The sequence below is a fragment of the Haliotis cracherodii genome, unplaced genomic scaffold, assembly GCF_022045235.1.
Source record: "Haliotis cracherodii isolate W230 unplaced genomic scaffold, xgHalCrac1.p SCAF_15, whole genome shotgun sequence".
In the NCBI taxonomy this organism is placed as follows: Eukaryota; Metazoa; Mollusca; class Gastropoda; order Lepetellida; family Haliotidae; genus Haliotis; species Haliotis cracherodii.
Window position 1 is genome coordinate 12,202,046 of NW_027266270.1, and position 16,405 is coordinate 12,218,450.

The 16,405-nt window shown below is 40.6% G+C and overlaps 1 protein-coding gene across 1 annotated transcript; it reads left to right on the plus strand.

The window, feature by feature from the left end:
- Positions 1-216: 216 nt before the first annotated feature.
- On the plus strand, positions 217-6,992 carry LOC139461810 (phospholipase A and acyltransferase 4-like). The gene is made up of 5 exons (XM_071243286.1): positions 217-278; positions 4,109-4,202; positions 5,302-5,416; positions 6,195-6,324; positions 6,843-6,992. Exons 1-5 carry the CDS (start codon positions 267-269, stop codon positions 6,990-6,992), a joined length of 501 nt encoding a protein of 166 aa, XP_071099387.1. The 5' UTR covers positions 217-266.
- The last annotated feature ends 9,413 nt before the right edge of the window (positions 6,993-16,405 follow it).

Sequence of the window (16,405 nt, forward strand, 5' to 3'; positions counted from 1 at the left end):
AAAGTAAATTGTCGTTCCTCGAGAAGACCGTATTACAGGATTGCAAATAGCTGGACACGGTACATGCACAAGGTCTGAATAAATAGGCGTTTCTCCTTTAAACATGGATGACTCAGCAGACATTTGCGTTCCTCGGGAAAACCGTATCACGTGATTGCATGTTGTTCATGGGTACATGTACAACCGTCCTACGACCACCACATCAGCAGTGCCCAAGGTAAAACCGGTTTCAATCTGTCTGAACAGGTAGACGTTTCTCCTAAACCATGGCCGACTCAGTAAGTAACCTTATTCATTACATTTGTACTGAACGTTTAGATACACAACTTGGCTAGTGTTAGCATAAATTACATTCTTACATTAAATGTATCTGCATCTATGGTCCAGTATCTGTACACGGTGTGGAATTTCCGGGGAGAATGCATTTTCCTCAGTTATCTATGCTTGTCAAACTCGGGGCTTTGTTGGTAGCTTGTCATCGTACTACTATAGGCACGTTTTTTCATAATATACTACCGATAAAAAATAAGGGAACTATGGAAATGATAGCGAAGGTGTAATCATGATAAATGTCTTTAAAATTAATTTCGGGCGTGTAGATCAGTATATCTGGTGTGTCCACCATGTTAGGCGATACGCGCACAACACCTTGAAAACCTTGATTAGTCGTTAGTTGATAAACGCCCGTGGTTGCGCACAGCCCGTCCATGATATTGCCCAGCCCATCTCAATCTTTGCCGCCTATGGTAGGCTGTTCGGGTCACAACCTTCACAGGGCGCTTTGCTTTCAGGCGGGCTGCATAGATCTGGTTTCAAGGGTAGATGTTGAAATACGCCTCTCTGTCATTGTACAGAGTTCTCTAACAGGTGTTGACAGTACTTTATTGCGTAGTGCATTTATTGCAATGATACGATCTTAATCTGTAATTGAAATATTTGCAAACTGGTGACTAATATTATGATAACCAACAGACGTCCGTTTGTTTAATGTGATTAGTTGCAGGTAAGCACAAACACATGTTGTTATGTAACATGCGACAGTCTTGAATAAACGGCCGGTCAGGTGACTCATCTCCCTTCTTCCTCGTATGTCGTTCCTCTCTGAGAACCCAATATTCTCTATGCGGTGGTGGTTAAAGCGTTCGCTCGTCACGCCGAAGACCCGGGTTCGATTCCCGACATGGGTACAATGTGTGAAGCCCATTTCTGGTGTCCCCCGCCGTGATGTTGCTGGAATATTGCTAAAAGCGGCGTAAAACCTGACTGACTGACTATGCGGTGGCCCAGTCGCCAAAGGCGCAGCAATTTGCTGTGCAGAGTTACGTTCCTTGGCCAATCCAGAAATCTAGGATTGTGGGTTCGAATCCCGGATCGCCCTGATTGTGTTTCTAGGTTTGTCAGCAAGTGGTAAACGTCTAAGACCTGCATCACTTCGAGCTTTCCTCCCACACAAAGTTGACACGCAGTAATATAACCGAAATACTGTTCAAAGCGACGTTAAAACAAACTCGTTCACCCACTCACATGAACCAAAAGATATTCTTGATTGAGATGGACGTTGTTGTACCTTCACCAAGGATTGAATCACTAATTGCTTCATTGCACAAAAACAAAGTTCGCATTCTTAAGATTCTTGACATGTGACGTTCTGCACCACGTTGCCTATTAATGAATTATGATGCATTTCATAGTTTGAAGGTTTTAACTTAATACTAGATTTCCATATCTCTAAACAATACGTTCTAGATCCTGATGATAATAAACAGATGACATAAAAAATATGTATGAAAGACAAAATATCCACGTGCTTCGTCAATTATTTAGAAAATATGCCAACATCTTCTCCTTATGACTCTTTCATCATTTGTAAACAAAGAGCACGTTTTTATAAATAAATCTTCAAATTTACTGATGTAACCACATAAGACAGTTTAAAAACATCATAATGACCTCATGTCTATTTTTTGTTCTGTGTCTCAAAGTATTGTGACGTTACAAATGAGCACACCCGATTAGGGGTGGGATGCGTCTTAAAATAGATCCTCAAAGTTCCCGATGAACCACATTTGTTAGCTTAAAATTGCTTAAACATCACAATAACCTCAGTGAAAGTCATTCGTAAAGTATTCTTCTTATTTTCACTAGGATGCCTTTTACTGCAAAAACTTGTGCCATGCACATAGTGGTTAAGCTTAGGGATATAACATCATACATATCTCCTTCAAGGAACTGTTTCATCATGAAGGTCATAGCCTACATGTAAAGAAAGGTTGTTTACCGTCTCGAGAAGGATTTACTGTAGGTCAGTGAAACTTGCTACATCTCATCCTTAGCCAAACAGGATGTGATGAACATGTTGCCAGTCATTCAGCGTTTTGTGGCCTTAATGTTTTGGGGGCACGGGTAGCCTAGTCGTCTAAGGCGCCGTGATTCGCTGTGCAGAGTTGTGTCTGTTGGACACGTCTAAAACATATGATTGTGGGTTCGAATCCCTGTTCGCCCCTTTTATGTTTCTAGGTTTGTCAGCACCATACCCGTGCTCGTGGGTTTCACCGAAGTGGTAAACGTCTGAGACCTGCATCACTTTGGGCTTTCCTCCCACATAAAGTTGACACATCGCGATATAACTGGAATATTGTTAAAAGCGGCGTTAAACCGTACTCACCCACTCACTCTTAATGTTTGATTGGGCCAGTTTTTGTTCAAGAGTTGATAAGGCGCACAAACATTTATTCATGAACAAAGGTAGATCAATTGATTCCATTCCTCCTAAATCAACTTTGTATCAACATGCCAAAATAGCTGCATTTCAAACTGGCCACTGTTACTGGTACGAAGCCTTGGGGCCGAATAAGACCTTTCTCACACCAACTGAGTGTGGATGGGTAATATCAGTAGCACATGGCTATGAGCCTTTGTTGACTGCACTACCACAAGCTTCTACGTCATGCCAAGAGCTTCTGAGGTGAAGTTATAAGTCTGAGAGGGGATGAAGGGCAAGGTGTGACTGTTGTGCAACGTACACCACTTTTAATTGACACTAGCGAACCAGCATTAGTCATGTACAAGCATATTTAAATAAATTCAAGTTTTGTTATTTAAAAATTATGTTATTTTCCATGTGACTATACAATCTTGGTATAGTTAATTGTATTTAACGATGTATTTCTTAAATACATGGCAAAAGAGAAAGAAAAGCATATTTTTGTCACACTTTAGATTACTGTCATTTTTTACCCTCTAACCACTAGACCACGGAGGCGGTCGATTAGACAGGAGGTGATGGCATTACAGTAGGTTCCTCATTATGTTAAATAGAGACAACATACGCCCGAGGCTGTTGTTGGCATGCATTTCAACAAAAAGGATAATGGTATGATATTGGAAATGCATAGGTATTTTTTCTGGGGAATTCTTCAAATGGCGGTAAGGGGTATCTTTCTTTTTTTAAGTGTTTGCAACTATTCTTCTTTAATTTATAAAACTAACTTCTGTCATGTATTCTGAAATTGGTAAGTGTTGATCATCATTCAAAATGACCTATTAAATATTAAACGTCGGAGACATTTGCCATACTTTAATGAGACATGGTTCAACACGGATACAAAATATATAGATTATGGTTCATGTCTGAAAACAAAAACCCTGGGCACTGTAAAAAGATTGGATGGTCAGGCTAGGTAACTTGACTGATTGCATGCCATCGTACCCTGACGGCGTGGGACGTTATTCATAACATCGATCACATGGTTTGTTGTTCGTCTGATCTAGATTTCAAACAATAAAGACACAATGTTGCGCCAATGGTTTTTAATCAAGAAACAGATAGTAAGGCTTGGTTGGTTGGTTGGTTGTTTAACGCCGCACTCAGAAATATTCAAGCTATATGACGTCGGTCTGTAAATAATCGAGTCTGGACCAGAAAATCCAGTAATTAATATCATGAACATCAATCCAAGCAATTGGGATCGATAACATGCATCAACCAAGTCAGCGAGCCAAACCACCCGATCATGATGTCAGATAGTAAGGCATTGAAGCACGAAGGTTGGTTGGTTCATGTTCCTGATGCATCTAGTTCATATTTAACTGATCCTTTGTCTTGCAGGTTGTTTGTCGTGATTCAAATCAAAATGATATCAAACCAGGCGACATCTTGAAGTTCCAAAGAGAAGCCTTTTTCCATTATGCTGTATACATAGGTACGTAGTTCCTTCCACTTTCTTTAATTGTGCACAAGTACAGTAGCGCCTGATAGTCTGGACCTAATTATCGTAATTGCTTTTAATCCTCAATCTGTTAAACACTGTAGTATTTTACTCTTATGTTAACAGTAATTTAAAAAAAATAAAATATGTAATGATTGGTGTCTTGCCTATCCCCTCCTCCCGGCCAACTCCCCACCTCGGGAAAAAAACAAATCTACTATAGGCTTCTCACTCATTTAAAAATGGATTTGGATTACATGCTTCATACTCAATACCAAAACTAACACTAAAATAGTTTTCGCTCTATATTTTGATAATGGAATGGGTGCACAAAGAGATAAAGCTGAGCTCGCCTTTGGGGGATATCTCTATGCATCAGAAAACGTTAGTGGGGGAAGTAGAATCGTGTGAATGTGAAACAAGAAAACAAAGTTAATACTTAAGTGGAAGGACATGAAGGTCGTTTTCATGACCATGCACCCGACAGTAGACTGACAGATGTGTCAAAGGTCAGAAAGAGCATTAGCGTAAGGCAATGGACACGCGTGAAACGCCTAGAGATTTTTGACGCAGAGAGCGTGTTACCCCACTTGATGAAACCTCTGCCTCACAGCTACAACCCCACCCACCGCTCATAACACTCCGACGAGGTACAAAGAGTCTGCAAAGGTGCCCTACAACATCCCCAGAACCTCAGCTGACATGATAATCCCAGAGGAAGTGACACGGACCTTACAAGGAGAAGAGTTCCTGTTCCATAACAGCGGCGTTGACCCATAATGTTCTCTCCATGAGGAAGAGAATATGCTGATGTGAACCAATTTCATTCGCATATTCAATATTTAGTCATTTGTTATAGATGTAAGAGTTGGGCTTTGGACAGAATTCCAGTCATATCACGGCGTGTCACCTTGATGTGGGAGGAAAAGCCCAAAGTGATGGAGATTACAAACGTTTACCACACTGGTCAAACCCACGTCCACGGCTATTACAAAACATATTTGGAAAAGAACTCTAAAGTGCGCTTTCGCTGAGCAGGTTTCCTATTTCATTTGTATTAAGGGAGAAGTAAAAGACGTTTGGATAATTTCAGGTGAGGGAATGGTAGTACACCAGACATGTGATCAAGGAGTTCTTAAACAAAGTCTCGGCGATGTGATTCAACAGTGCAGTTTCTACATCGATAACAGCTTGGATTTGGAAATAAGGTAGGGTCGTTTTCTCCAGTACTAATCCTAAATCAGATGAGTTAGAAAGTCGTCACATAAAACGTACTGAAATGTAAAACGTTAAGTGATTTGACCGTACGGATTTGCGTTGTAATTACTAAAATTGATTGCACAAACATGAAGCCTATTCGAACCCAAAAATGCCTTCTAGACATTGGTCCTCAATTTTAGTGATTGGGTGAAATATAATGCCCATTAACCGTTACGCAATAGGGAATTAAACCAAAGTCGTCCGAGCTAATGATTTAACCACTGGGCTTTGGCAGCACTAGCTCCACCCCACAGTAGTTATGAAAAAAAATCCCCTTATCCATCTGTACAGCAATGTCTAAACACAAGATGGATTAGAACCGAAACAGGACACCTTTTCCTCAAAGCCCCCGCAAATTTCCAAACAGACCCATGTATCACATGAACCACCTGATGTCACCAGTATATATGTGTATTCCTCTTAAATTCTTTCAGTGTTTTCTAAAGCAGCCTACATGTAGCTACACGCCTTTAGCAAGCCTGATATTAGATTAAAAGCACTTCCGATTTTGTGACATTACTCCCGCATTTAGGGAAATCTCTTGTTCAACTGTTAGACAGAACTGGACATGCCTCTAGCTACCCTAATAACGAAGTTATAAGCACTTCCGTCAGTCTATTCACACTCAGGATAGTAAGTGACCGGGTTAAATTAACTTGGCAGAATTAGACAAAGCAAAGATAAAACACCAGAAAAATTCCGATAATGATATTCTTTTGTTTTCAGTCCTAAAACTAGGACTCAGATTGTGAGTGATGCACTCAGCCGAGTGGGGAGACGCGGATATCATATCTTGACAAGTAACTGCGAACATTTTGCAACCTGGTGTAGAAATGGGCAAGCAAGATGCAAACAGGCGAGTGGTCACGTTGTTACATCAGTTAACTTCTTGAGGTATTAAGAATACAGAAGTCAGACTACAGGAGCCAACAGTTTCATATTTAACAGCATGTCAATAAGTTAAACTTTGTTTCCTTAGTATAACTAACAAGTTGTCATTATAATTGAACACATACACTACACGGCGCCTATTTTTCTCAACGGCTCATTTATTGTGTGTTATCTAGTATGCTGCACTCAGCAATAGCCCATCTCTGAGGCGTGTAAGTAATAATGTTGGGCTGGGATGTTATCGAAATAGTAAATTGTTCCCTAAAATTCTTGATAAAAATAATTATGTTTCAGACTGTTGGAAAACAGGAAATTTGCATGCCCCAACAATTTCATTATTGCAACGTGATTTAACAAATTTAGACTCAAAGCTTTAAATAAAAAGTATCTGGTTCTGTAGCTGAAACTGAAATATGCCTAACCCTGACAGAAAATCCCTTATTCACATGTTAATAAGTGTTTTGTGTCTTTTGTTGTGTACAGATTGGTGAAAAGATAAAGCAGGGCGTGATAAGTGTCAGCAGTGCTGGTCCAGGCTCTGTGTCATCATCTTCATCCAAAGGAAGCGACGTTGCGGCCGCTGACGTGTTCTGCATGGGCTGTACATCTGTTTCAAAAGCCAAACAGCAATGACATGTCTCTACAGCTAAAAGTATTGTTCGTAGTAGCTTTGATCAATGTTATTCAAACACTCGCTCAAAATTATAATGGTAGTTAATTGTTGTTTTGGCATTTGACATTCGTGTTCCTAATTAACTTCTCATACCTGATGTCTCCTCTCGTGCCTGGAAATAAACAAGGTGTACAGTGCAACATTGGTTTGCGCAATAATTTTGAAAAATATGAACTACTGATACAATATCAAGACCTTTACGTTATATTACATATTGAAGTTCAATGTATGAGTTACGCCACTTGGAACAGTATTTCAGTTACATAACGGCCTGAGAACACGATGAGAGGAAAACTTAAGCCTGGCGTGAAGCATGTCTTAGAAGAAGGGGTATGTTTTTTGTTTAACGCCGCACTCAGCAATATTCAAGGTATATGACGGCGGTCTGTAAATAATCTGGACCAGACAATCCAGTGATTGACATCATGAGCATCGATCAATGCAATTCGGATACGATGATAGTATCCACAAAGTCAACGAGCCTGACCACCCGATCCCGTTAGTCGCCTTTTACGGAAAGCATGGGTTGCTGAAGACCTATTTTATCACGGGTTTCAAGGGGTATGAAAAACAGAAGAGTTTACAAGAACATTTGCCTTTCTTATAGTCGTTAAACGATTAATTTTTTTGTATTTAACACTGACAGTGTATTTGTGACCATTTTTTGTTTTATTTTGTTTATCCACGCACTCAGAATATACTCCAGCTATATGCCGGCGTTCTGTAAGTAACAGAGTCTGGATCAGAAAATCCAGTGACTGACATGAGCATCGATCTACACAATTTGGATACGATGAAATGCATGCAAATCAGCGAGCCTGACCACCTGATCCCGTTAGTTGCCTCTAATGACAAACATAGTCGCCTCATCCGGCAAGCGTGCATTGCTGAAGATCTATTCCAAACCGGATCTTTATGGGTAGTTTGTTCAAATCAATATACTGATTAAACAGTTGGGACATTGATAACACTGTCTTGTTGAAGACGTTTTTGGACGTTTTGTTCGTCCACGTATTCCCTCATGGCATTTCAACTTCCTTTCATTTGGCCGCAAATAGCTGCAAACTTCCTCATGCGGCGGTAAGAAATAACGCATTCAGACTCAGGTTGAACAAACCCAGCAAAACAAAATTTTCCAGAACCACAAGTCATTGTACGATTCCGATTATAATTATAAGCATGAGACCCGTGAAGATTCCGGGGTAGCATAGGTCTTCAGCAACCCATACTTGCCGTTAAAGGCGACTATGCTTGTCGTAAAAGGCGACTAACGGGATCGGGTGGTCAGGCTCGCTGACTTGGTTGATGCATGTCATCGATCCCACATTTCGTGGATCGATGCTCATGATGTCAATCACTGGATTGTCTGGTCCAGACTCGATCGTTTACAGACCGCCGTCATATAGCTGGAATATTGCTGAGTGCGGCGTTAAACAACAAACCAACCAATATAAGCATGTGTTTATGAATTTCTGTCACATAATGATTATAACAGGTGTTCGCAGAATGGTGAGCGTATCCTGCTCCATCAGTGCCAACCGTCACAAACACATGCAAAACCAAATCTGAAAAAGCTCGGGAACATGTGGTACAAGTCAAAATAGTGAATCGCATCGGGCATCATTTTTGTCACAGATGCGTTAAATATTGAAATGTCCCCCACATTTCTTATCCTTGATAAACAAACAACAAACAACTTTTGAGAAAGAGTTGCATGACGCTCTTTGATGTGAAGCCCATTTCCTGTGTCCCCCGTCGTGATTGCTGGAATACTGCTAAAAGCGGCGTAAAATCAAACTCACTCACTAATATCTTCGTAGAAAGAGCATGCATTGTGTAATGTAGACGTCAAAGTGAGTGAGTGAGTTGGGTTTAACGCCGCTTTTAACAGTATTTCAGTGATATCGCGGCGTGTCAGCTTAAGGCGGGAGGAAAGTGATGCAGGTCTCAGACGTTTACCACTTCGGTGAAACCCACGAACACGGATATGGTGCTGACAAACCTAGAAACATAATCGGGGCGAACCGGGATTCAAACCCACAATCACAGGTTACGGGCGTGCCCAGGGGTGCAACTCTGCACAGCGAATCACGGCGCCTTTGACAACTGGGCCACCCGTGCCCCCTGTAGACATCAAAGACTGGGGCTGCTGGAATATTACTCGACATTGGCGAGTTTGCTTTTGGGAAGTTTAAGCCATTCCTCTTGTCACACTGTCATGTAGATAGCATTTGTCTCTCTAAATGTTTATGCGTAGATCTAAATGTGAAACAGATGCGTCAGTCACTGGATACGATGACATGCATCAACCAAGTCAGCGAGCCTGAAAACCTATGCCACCCCGGATCGTCACGGGTTGTCCAGCATTTCACATCTTGTTTTGTCAGTAAACTTCAGATAACATGTGCTTTCTTTTTGGAACATTTGTCCTGAACCTCTGACGATAGAGATGTAACTATGGTCACCACGTTAAGTAACAAAAGCCCCATGAGATTAAGGAATGTAGTTTCTCCTAAGTTTGTCGTGTGGGATACAGGGGTGTACAGAGTCGAAACATCAAATGTATTGGAATACTTGATCTTGATTCTTTTTATCCCCCGGCATATAATGCGGGGAGATACAGCGATCAGTCAGTCCGTCCGTAATCATTTCAGAACTCTATAACCATTCAGTGTATTTGATCGAAACTTGGCAAAATTATCAGTCACATACTGAAGTGGTGCCTTTTGATATTTTGGGATTTTTCGAATTTTTATTTTTTATTTTTTTTATGGAAATAAGTTCCACTGGGGATGGGGTTCGTTTCCGGGGCAGAATTCAGTATATTTGATCGAAACGTCAAAGATGTATCAGTCACATGCTGAATAGGTGCATTTTGCTATTTTTTACTTTTTAATTTTTAATTCTTGATTTCTATTGAAACAATTTGGACTAAGTCTCAAAAGGTTGTGGGTAGGTGTCGATTCTGTAGCACAACTTGAAAACTGTGAGTAAATTTTCATCCAAACTTGGTACATGTATTAAGCAAGGGCTGGAGTGGTGCACTTTGCTATTAAGGAATTTTAACCAAAAACAATTTTCCCGTTTCCATGGCAACAGGTTTGACTTTGCTGAGTGCGGCGTTAAACAACAAACAAACAAACAAAAAACTTAAAAGCGTAAGACTTGAAAAACAAGGAAAACAAAAGCTTGGTTAGTTGGTTTGTTGTTTAACGCCGCACTCAGCAATATTCCAGCTATATAACGGCGGTCTGTAAATAATCAAGTCTGGACCAGACAATCCTGTGATTGACATCATGTGCATCGATCCACGCAATTGGGATCGATGACATGCATCAACCAAGTCAGCGAGCCTGACCACCCGATCCCGTTAGTCGCCTTTTATGACAAGCATAGTCGCCTTCAACATGAAGGCAACTTCTATTTAAAAAACGAAGATTAATTTTTTTTAAATCATTAAGAAATCTTCATTCAAATTGGAGGACATTTCTTTAAAACCCATCTTCTTGCAGTATGGCTTCATGTGGCATAAATAGTACAAAACTTGTCCTATTTTAATAACTGATCCTGAATTCATACACTTTGTGAATGTATTTACATTGGAGAGACACAACAGAAATTGTCGACATGAGTCGGCCAGTATAGATCAGGCGTCAACAGAAATGTTTCCTGTGGTATATTTACATGCTAGAAATTGGCGCTATCTTGTATGCGCTATATTCCCGCCAATATATGATGATGTCATAGATATGACGTCATGGTTAAAGCACGAGTGTGAGCAGTTGCGCAGTGGCGGTCCGATGTACCAGACGTGAATGAAGTTGTGTTCTAATCAATATGCTTGTGTTGCGTTCTGTTATAAGTAAAGACTACCATCAGGGCAGTACATGACAATTGGCGACGAGGATGGGATCGATCGCTGCAAATAACTGACAAGATCGCCCGTGATCACACCAGCTAAAGGCTTCGCGTTCTACAGGTGCTCGTGTGTGAACACTTCAGCGGCGTCAACGTTAGTGTGAAAATTCAACAGGAATTTCTGGAAAAGAAGACCAAGAGACTGTCTAAAGGATATTTGGACATTTAGTTCAACAAGTGTGAACTTTTGAATATCGCGAAACATGTGCGTGATTCAGTGACAGTGGATTCAAGTGGAAATTCACCGGCAAGGATTCTAAAGGAATTCATGGATGTGTTATGGATTATGTGTAAGGATATTCTGATATAGGATACTGTACAAGCTATTATCATTTACTGGCCAGGGATCGCAATCTAGAACTTTTTAGGAGAATTGATACGGTAGTTTATAAATAGATAGAGATTTAACGAGATCTCGTGATATCCCTGATGGCGGCGCCCATCGGTTCAATGACTGAATTTGTTCCCGGTAAAGAAGATTGGTGTAGTAATAGAAAAAGGCTAGAAATTTGGAAGAGGGCTAACGAAATAAGAAACGAAGATCGAGCAAATGTATTTCTGGCTACAATAGGTCCCACAGCGTTAGAATTATTGGTTTCATTTAGGGCCCCGGAAGATATTGCCGATGTCAGTTTTGACGATTTTCTCTCACAACTCACTAGATATTATCAGCCTATCAAAAATGTTATTTGGGAAAGACAGGCATTTAGCGAGAGGAAACAGGCAGAAAATGAATCCATATCAGATTACATGCTAGCTCTGAAACGTCTCAGCAAATATTGTGAATTTGAGTCAACATTGGGAGAAAGGCTAAGAGATCGTTTTGTGGGTGGAACCAGAAGCGTGGCTATTCAGAAGAAATTACTTACAGAAAGTCAGCTTACATTGGATAGGGCCTGTGAATTAGCTTTAGGAATGGAACTTGCAGATAAAGATTCCCAATCATTCAAGCCTCAGAATTCCCACCAGGTTAACCATGTCAATAGGGAAGGAAGAAAATTCACCAAAACCCATAGGCAATCCTGTTTTCGATGCAATGGCAATCACAATCCTGCAGACTGTTATTACAAAGAGAAAGAGTGTAATTACTGTCACAAAAAGGGACATTTGGTTAGGGCATGTAAATATAAGAACCAGGATCAAAGTTCAAAGAAGTCTATGGGCAAATTCCAATTTAAGCGAAAAAGGGGCAAGCAGAACAAATCAGTACATTGTATTGAAGAAGATGATGATGGGAGTGATGATGAAGATGACTTTGTTCGTACAGAAACCTTATATTCAGTGTTTGCTTCATCATGTGAGAATGTAGATGACGGGGGTTATGAAGTTCCCATTAAAATGGCAGCGATTCCAGTTAGCTTCTGTTTAGATACTGCAGCTGGGGTCACAATCATAGGGAAAAAGATGTACAAAGAGAAATTCCCTCATATTCCATTGAATGATTGCAAGTTAAGGCTAAATGGTTATTCTGATCATCGAATTCCGGTAATTGGAGAGTTCATGGCTACGGTAGAATATGAAGACCAGATAGCAGAGCTGCCAGTGATAGTTGCTAAGGGGGATAAGGTCCCGCTATTTGGAAGGAATTGGCTGAAACAGTTCAAGTTGAACTGGCTGAAAGTATTTTCTTTGAAAGTCAATTCATAAAAATCAGATATCTTGGAAGATATTATCACAAAGTATCCATCAGTGGTTAATGGAAAAGGGTTAATGAAAGGGTTCAAGGCTGATATCAGAGTTAAACCAGGAACGGTATCAAAGTTCTACAAGGCTAGACCAGTACCATATGCTATGAGGGAGACAGTAGAACAAGAGCTAGATAGGTTAGAGAAAGAAGGCATACTGAAGAAGATTAATAGATCTGAGTGTGCATCTCCAGTAGTGGTAGTACCAAAATGGGACAAATCCATTAGGATTTGTGGTGATTACAAAGTGACTGTAAATCAAAGTTTTGAAGAAAATATCTACCCAATGGCCACAGCAGAAGACCTTTTTGCTAAACTAGCAGGTGCTAAAGTATTTACGAAGATAGATTTGGCTAATGCTTATCAACAAGTAGAGTTAACTACAGAGTCCAAATCCCTACTGGTAATCAACACTCACAAGGGTCTGTATGAATACCAACGCTTGTCATTTGGTGTCTGAACAGCACCAGCATTGTTTCAAGCAATTATGGACCAGATCATACAAGGTTTAAGATGGAGTTGAAAGCCTACATGACGATATTTTGGTTGGTACAGCTACTGAAGAAGAACACAAGGTGGCTCTTGAAGAAGTTCTACAACGACTTGAGCACTATGGGGTCAAGGTCAAGTTGCCAAAATGCAAGTTCATGACTTACAGTGTTGAGTACTTGGGTCACCGAATAGATGGCCAGGGAATCCATCCATTGCAAGACAAAGTCGATGCCATTGAGAAAGCACCTTCACCACAGACTGCAACTGAGCTTCATTTCTGGGTATTGTCAACATTTACGGAAGATTCCTACCAAACATATCAACAGGTTCTGGCACCCCTCTTTTCTATGCTCAAGAAAGAAAACAAATGGAAGTGGACGAAAGTGGGAGAAACAGCATTTAGAGAATACAAGATGCTCTTATCCAGTGATGCAGTCTTAGTTCATTATGACACAAAAAGAGCCCTTACTCTGGCATGTGATGCTTGACAGTATGGTATTGGTTGCGCCCTGTCCCATATTATGGATGATGGAACAGAGAGGCCGGTAGCTTTTGCATCAAGAACACTCACAGTGTCGGAGAAGAATTATGCACAGATAGAAAAGAAGGCCCTTTCCATCATATATGGGGTGAAGAAGTTCCATAAATATATATATGGAAGAAGGTTCACAGTGATCACCGATCATAAGCCTTTGACAACCATGTTTGGCCCCCAGACAGGAATACCAACATTGGCAGCAGCTCGCTTGCAACGTTGTGCATTGATATTGATGACTCATGACTACGACATCCAGTACAGGAAGTCTCTAGATCATGCTAATGCGGACTCATTGTCACGCCTACCATGGGAAAATACAAAAGAAGCAACAGAGGCAAGAATTTACTACTTTTCACATGTTGAAGACCTGCCGGTATCAGCGAAAAAAAATAGCTGAAGCAACCAGAAAGGATCCAGTACTATCAAGAGCATGGCTGTACACTGCTGAGGGATGGCCAAGCTATGTGACTGAAGAAGAACTCATTCCTTAATTCCGTCACAAAGATGAACTCTCAGTTGATCAAGGTTGTCTATTATGGGGGCTTAGAGTAGTGATTCCACAAAAGTATAGGAATATGGTTCTAGAAGAAATACATAGCCAGCATCAGGGTATGGTTAAAATGAAAGTTGAAGCTAGAAATTACTTGTGGTATCCTTGCTTAGATCAACAAATAAGAAATGTGATATTTGCCAGACATTACAAAGAGATCCACCAGTCTCACCACTTCATCCATGGGTATTTCCAAGCAGAGTTTGGGAGAGAATACACATAGATTTTGCTGAATACAGTGGAGACAGATATCTCATTGGTATTGACAGTAGGTCAAAATGGATAGAGGCAGTTCCCATGTCAACCACAACCTCTATGAAGACCACAGAAGTTATGAGAAACCTATTGGCCTCATATGGGTTACCTGAAGAGGTGGTATCGGAAAATGGCCCACAGTTTACTTCTGCGGAATTCAAGGAATTCCTCCAAAAGAATGGCATTAAGCAAACATTGTCACCTCCGTATCATCCAGCTTCCAATGGAGCAGCAGAAAGCAGTTCAGTTGGTGAAAACAGCGCTAAAGAAACACATGTTGGCAAAGAGAAAAGGTTTAGAGAACTTCTCAGTCAAGCAAAAGTTAGCAAGTTTCTTACTCACCTATAGGGCAACGCCGCATTCTGTTACTGGAGTCAGCCCAGCTGAGTTGTTCCTTGGGAGGAAATTAAGAATTATATTATCTTTACTCAAACCGGACATAAACAAGAAAGTACAGCAAGAACAACAGAAACAGAAGATAGCACATGATAAAACTAATTCTGTGCGTGAACTTGCTGTAAATCAACCATGTCGAGTGAGAAACACTCGGAATGGAAAGGAAGAGAAGTGGATCCCAGGTAGAGTGGTCAGAAGGTTAGGTCCCCTCACATACTTGGTAAGGGTTGGAACAAAAACTCGTTATGTTCACATTGATCACTTAGTACCAGTGCAAGACAACATTCCACGTGTTCTGGTTGAGAAGTCCAGTGAATTAGCAGAGACAATCATGAAAGATTTTAGTGCAGTACCATATGCATTGTCAGCAGAGTTACCTGTGCAGGCCACACCTGTTCCAGAGACTGTGACAGAACCTGTTGGAGGTAAATCACCAAGAACACTGCGTCATAAAGTAATGACACCAAGTGCAGTGACACCAAATATGGCATTTACACAGAGACGCTATCCTGAACGAAACCGGCGTCCATTTAAAAGACTGAATCTGTGACTGTTGCAGAACCGTGATATATTGAAGTTCCAAGACTGTTACAGAACTGCATTATATTGAAGTTCAAGACTGTGTTACAGAACTGTGTTACAGAACTGTGTTCAAGATTGCTGAAGTTTAAAAGTGACTGTCCGTTTTAACTGTCCGTGTTAATTCGTAAATTACAGTGTGCAGCAAAACTAGATCAATTATTTGAAAGACTTTAATGGTAAGCTTATATAAGTATCCTCCTCTAGTCATTTCTTGAAAGGGCTGACTTCAGATAAAGGGCCAGGCTTATTGGTAACTATTATGAACTTTTAAAGTTAAAAAGCTACATTCATGGCCATATCAGTTATTAGTTAATAGTCTTCGGATTAAAACGTAAATAAGGGAAGGAGTGTGGTATATTTACATGCTAGTCATTGGCGCTATCTTGTATGCGCTATATTCCCGCCAATATATGATGATGTCATAGATATGACGTCATGGTTAACGCACGGGTGTGGGCAGTTGTGCAGTGGCGGTCCGATGTACCAGACGTGAATGAAGTTGTGTTCTAATCAATATGCTTGTGTTGCGTTCTGGTATAAGTGAAGACTATCATCTGGGTAGTACATGACATTTCCAATTGTGTCTACGAACATTTCAATTTTGAAAATCCTTTGCATGAAAGTTAGAATATTGGAGATGATATACCATCCCCCTAATAGCTTCACATACAGTCGACCTCATAGAATGTCCAGAGAAAACTCATTGGATTCGACTGTGTACAGCGATGCCATATGGATGTAATGGCAAAGGACGTTGGCAGTCTTTCTAAAAAATGATTTGATAATGACAATATATTGAATCTGTTTCCGGCATCCCAAAGACGTCGCGCAGCCATGGTCAAAGGAAAGAGTGAAGGCCAAATGATGCCATTCATTTTGAAGATTTGTTGCCTCTCATTCAGGGACCATTGAAACTGCTCAAAGTAAGAACAAGACTATATATACTCTGTGTCATTG